The sequence below is a fragment of the Streptopelia decaocto genome (genome assembly GCF_964273445.1).
Source record: "Streptopelia decaocto genome assembly, chromosome: 16".
Classification (NCBI taxonomy): Eukaryota; Metazoa; Chordata; class Aves; order Columbiformes; family Columbidae; genus Streptopelia; species Streptopelia decaocto.
The window spans coordinates 8,146,837-8,150,833 of record NC_138671.1 but is presented as its reverse complement, the minus strand read 5'-3'; the positions used below and the strand labels follow the sequence as shown (position 1 = coordinate 8,150,833).

General features: G+C 44.9%; 1 protein-coding gene across 5 annotated transcripts; it reads right to left on the bottom strand.

The window, feature by feature from the left end:
- Positions 1–3,997, bottom strand: LOC309447086 (uncharacterized protein). Of its 5 annotated transcripts, none has more exons than XM_082067378.1 (8): positions 3,433–3,906; positions 2,836–3,039; positions 2,624–2,749; positions 2,209–2,334; positions 1,660–1,768; positions 1,462–1,533; positions 1,172–1,366; positions 1–220 (listed from the first exon to the last, which is right to left on the bottom strand). In XM_082067378.1, the coding sequence occupies exons 1-5, from the start codon at positions 3,642–3,644 to the stop codon at positions 1,726–1,728; spliced, it is 711 nt and encodes a 236-aa protein (XP_081923504.1). In that variant the 5' UTR covers positions 3,645–3,906; the 3' UTR covers positions 1–220; positions 1,172–1,366; positions 1,462–1,533; positions 1,660–1,725. The 5 variants fall into 5 exon arrangements, with proteins under 5 accessions (XP_081923504.1, XP_081923503.1, XP_081923507.1 ...); XM_082067377.1 differs by having other exon boundaries at positions 1,172–1,369; positions 3,433–3,905; XM_082067381.1 differs by having other exon boundaries at positions 1,172–1,369; positions 3,402–3,801.

Here is a 3,997-nt window from a genome sequence, read left to right as displayed (position 1 = left end):
TGAAATAATCCACTCCACACACTTTATTAATGTTAACATAACACAGTAAAACTTAATTACCTAAAGTTTAATGTGCTGTTCAACAAGCAACATCAAATTTCATACAGGGACTTACAGTAATTCTTTATAGTTCACAATAACCTCACAGCAAAATCAAAATGGACCAAAAACTGCCCCAAAAGTGTTATACAAGAGCTTGATTTTCTTCTGGCTGGTCACCCTGGAATGTAACACAATAACAACAGTTACAATATGACATCCAAATATCTGAACATGAAATATGTTTGCATTGTTTCACAAAGTATGTCTACTGGGCCAATGCCCCAGGTAACCTACCCCTGTATTAGAAGGGGGTGGTAGTAGGTTGAGAGAGATTTTCCTGCCCCTCTACTCTGCCCTGGTGAGACCACATCTGGAATATTGTGTCCAGTTGTGGCCCCTCAGCTCCAGAAGGACAGGGAACTACAAAGATGCTGAAGGGAATGGAGCATCTCCCGTGTGAGGAAAGGCTGAGGGAGCTGGGGCTCTGGAGCTGGAGAAGAGGAGACTGAGGGGTGACCTCATTCATGTTTACAGATATCTAAAGGGTGAGTGTCAGGAGGATGGAGCCAGGCTCTTCTCAGTGACAACCAGTGATAGGACAAGGGGTAATGGGTTCAAACTGGAACACAAGAGGTTCCACTTAAATTTGAGAAGAAACTTCTTCTCAGTGAGGGTGCCAGAGCCTGGCCCAGGCTGCCCAGGGAGGTTGTGGAGTCTCCTACTCTGCAGACATTCCAACCCGCCTGGACACCTTCCTGTGTAACCTCATCTGGGTGTTCCTGCTCCATCAGGGGGATTGGACTGGATGAGCTTTAGAGGTCCCTTCCAATCCCTGACATTCTGGGATTCTGGGATTCTCTGATTTTTGAAGATCTTTATTCTTAGACAGCTGTCATTTCTTAGCTTTATACAATTAGCACGGCATACATGCCTGATCTTTTCTCCAGCATTTTACACATTCGGTGTGACTCACCACCTTCACGTAGGTATCATGAGACTAACAAAGCACCATCTACCTTACCTTTTAGGGTAACAAAGTTTTCCTCATACCAAACAAATTTTCAAAATATTTCTCACATCTCTGAAGGCTGAAATAAGCAATCAATTAAGAACAAACCCTCTGTCTCACCTGTATCAAATCAGTCCCAGGAATTCAATTATTGTTGCACTCCATACTAAAATTATTTGCCAGAGAAAAATGATATTTTGAAGAAGGTACTTGAATTTGACAGCTTCATCATCACTGGTACTTATTTTCTCCTGACCTAGCTTCCAAGAATTCTTCTGTGCTGTGGAATTGCTTTCAGAACCCCAAGTTGCTCACCTACTAAAATAAAAAATAAGAAGAATTAGGAAAGTCACAAGCAAAACCACAGTGGAAAATGAGAATCAGACAAACATGCTACATGTGTTACATACTTCACCATGTTAGCGAGGGGTTTGGACACACCATGCAGTGCCGAAGTCATGTCCTAGGTTCGCAGTGTCCCCCTGCACACATTAAAAGATACATTTTTTTTAAAGGTCAGGTAACTGAGACATGGATGAAATTACAATTATTCAGTAACACTGCTGTGGATAATTGAAACCTAAATAAGTAGTAATGGACAAGCGTACCTATTTGAGGCTCCTCTGATCTCAACTGTGAATGCCCCAGTTACTGATGACACTGCAGTAAAACAATCAGCAGTCGACTGACGGTGTGGCTGCCTCGCTGAGCACGGCACTATTTTTAAATAGGTTAACACATCACTTTGTATGTAATATCACTCAGTCAACAATGAAACATTTTTCTTTTGAGAAAAGTTAAAGCATGAGCAATTGCACTCGCACTACTCTAAAAATCTAACCGCATACTAAAGTGACTAGGATGTATGTAAAGCACCAGCTATTTTCCTGTTCCACTCACAAATCTTGCATACAGTTAAGGAAGGCAGTCACTGAACAAGCAGGTTTGCTGCGTGTTCTCTAAGCGTCTTACAAATTTTCTAAAATCTCTCTCAGTTTCTTGCCTCAGAAGGACCAACCATTACATACTAAGATGTTTTTAAATAATGAAGAGCATGAATGACATGAGTTTCTAATAAACAAAATTAAAAGTGATTAATAAAATAAATGCAAAATATTTTCAAAGCAAAACATGCAAATATATATAGTATCACTAACGTGCCAACTGTCCCTGTTGACAAGCAGTCGTGCAGCATCTCTCTCTCTTCTTTCACAGTTACAATTCTCCCATCTCCAAGTTCAGAACAAGCAGATTCTTTAGACAACTGGTCATCATTGTCATACCTGCAAATGCAACCCGAACTGTTACTTGAAACATTCCTTCTGAAAGAAAAGTTTTGTTTTACTGTTTCATCTATAGTACTATTATGTGCTCAACAGTACAAACAACAAACCAAATATATAAGCTGTTCTATAAAGAACATCCAAAAATCTTCAATTTTAGTAAAATTAGCTGTACACTTTGCTCTTTCTTACATAATTTCTGCCCCATTTTTTAAATATCAGCTACAATCTTTCAAGTACTACCAAAAAAAAATTTCATCTTCACGTATAAGGAGAGTATACTACTAACGTTCCATCAGCTGCTATCAAAGAAGTGCTGCCTGACAATGTTCTTTCTTCCTTCACATTATTTCTTCTCACACTCTCAGGGTGGGAACCGATGGCAGCTTTTGACAATGGCTCACAGCTGTCATACCTAGAAAAAATACACAGTTGGTATTAAAGCCAAGAATTATTTACCTGGTATTAGTAAACAGAGGAGTATTATGACAGTCTACTCACAAGTCCAGTAAAAACCCCGCAACTTCTGCATCATTTCTGAAATTCAGCTTTTCCTTAAGCGTCAACCATCGGTCAATGTGATTTCCCACGTAAATCCTTGTTTTCCCCCTTCTTCTATCAAGGCTTTGCTTTCTCTTTTTCTTTTCCAGAAAAGACAACACCGGGGGCCTTCCACATCTCTTTGTGGTCAGCGACATTGCGAGCCTGGAATTAAAGGAAAGGCTTTTTAGCGAGATGTAGCCCAGAGCAACAGACTATGCCTCAGTGTTCCGAATCACCGCAGCGACTGGTTGCCAAACACCAGAAGCCTTTCGCTGCTGTGTAGTTTAGAACGGAAGCCGGTGTGAAGGAGAACGGGTCAGTGCAGAGGCCGGTGTGCGGGACTCCCCACCCTCCCCCCGCAGCTGGAGGAAGCCGCGGGGGCTCTGCCCGCTCCCGCCCCGTCTCTCCGAGGAGGCGGCTGCGAACGCGGCCGTTTCCAGTCAGGCGACGGGCCCCGGGACAGCGCCGCCTCACGCTGGCCCTGAGGGAAACAACCCCTCCTGCTCCTCCCCCCGCGCCCTTACCCCGCCTGGGGAAGCCGCTGGGGCCGCTCACCCGCCGGGTCGGTGGGTGGGTCGGTCCCTCACCCACCGCCTCCCGGCCCCACCGCCACCAGCTCCGCGACACCGACAGCGGCGGAGATAAACACGGAGCACGTGACTCCCCGCACGCGCTGATGACGAGCCTATCACGTGAGGGCGGGGCGGAGACTGGGCCGGAATATCCGCCACAACTAATGAGGGAGGATTAATTGGGTCAATGAGCATCACAGAATGTCAGGGTTTGGAAGGGACCTGGAAAGCTCATCCAGTGCAATCCCCCCATGCAGCAGGAACACCCAGATGAGGTTACACAGGAAGGTGTCCAGGCGGGTTGGAATGTCTGCAGAGAAGGAGACTCCACAACCCCCCTGGGCAGCCTGGGCCAGTGTCTGTCACCCTCACCATGAAGAATTTTCTTCTCAAATTTAAGTGGAACCTTTTGTGTTCCAGTTTGTACCCATTACCCCTTGTCCTATCATTGGTTGTCACTGAGAAGAGCCTGGCTCCATCCTCCTGACACTCACCCTCTAGATATCTGTAAACATTAATGAGGTCACCCCTCAGTCTCCTCTTCTCCA

Coding starts and splice junctions, on each gene's coding strand:
- LOC309447086 (XM_082067378.1), bottom strand. CDS start 3,644: ATGCTCATTGACCCAATTAATCCTCCCTCATTAGTTGTGGCGGATATT. Junction 3,040..3,432: donor CCCACCCACCGACCCGGCGG/GTGAGCGGCCCC, acceptor CTTTAATTCCAG/GCTCGCAATGTCGCTGACCA. Junction 1,769..2,208: donor TCAACAGGGACAGTTGGCAC/GTTAGTGATACT, acceptor ATTTAAAAATAG/TGCCGTGCTCAGCGAGGCAG.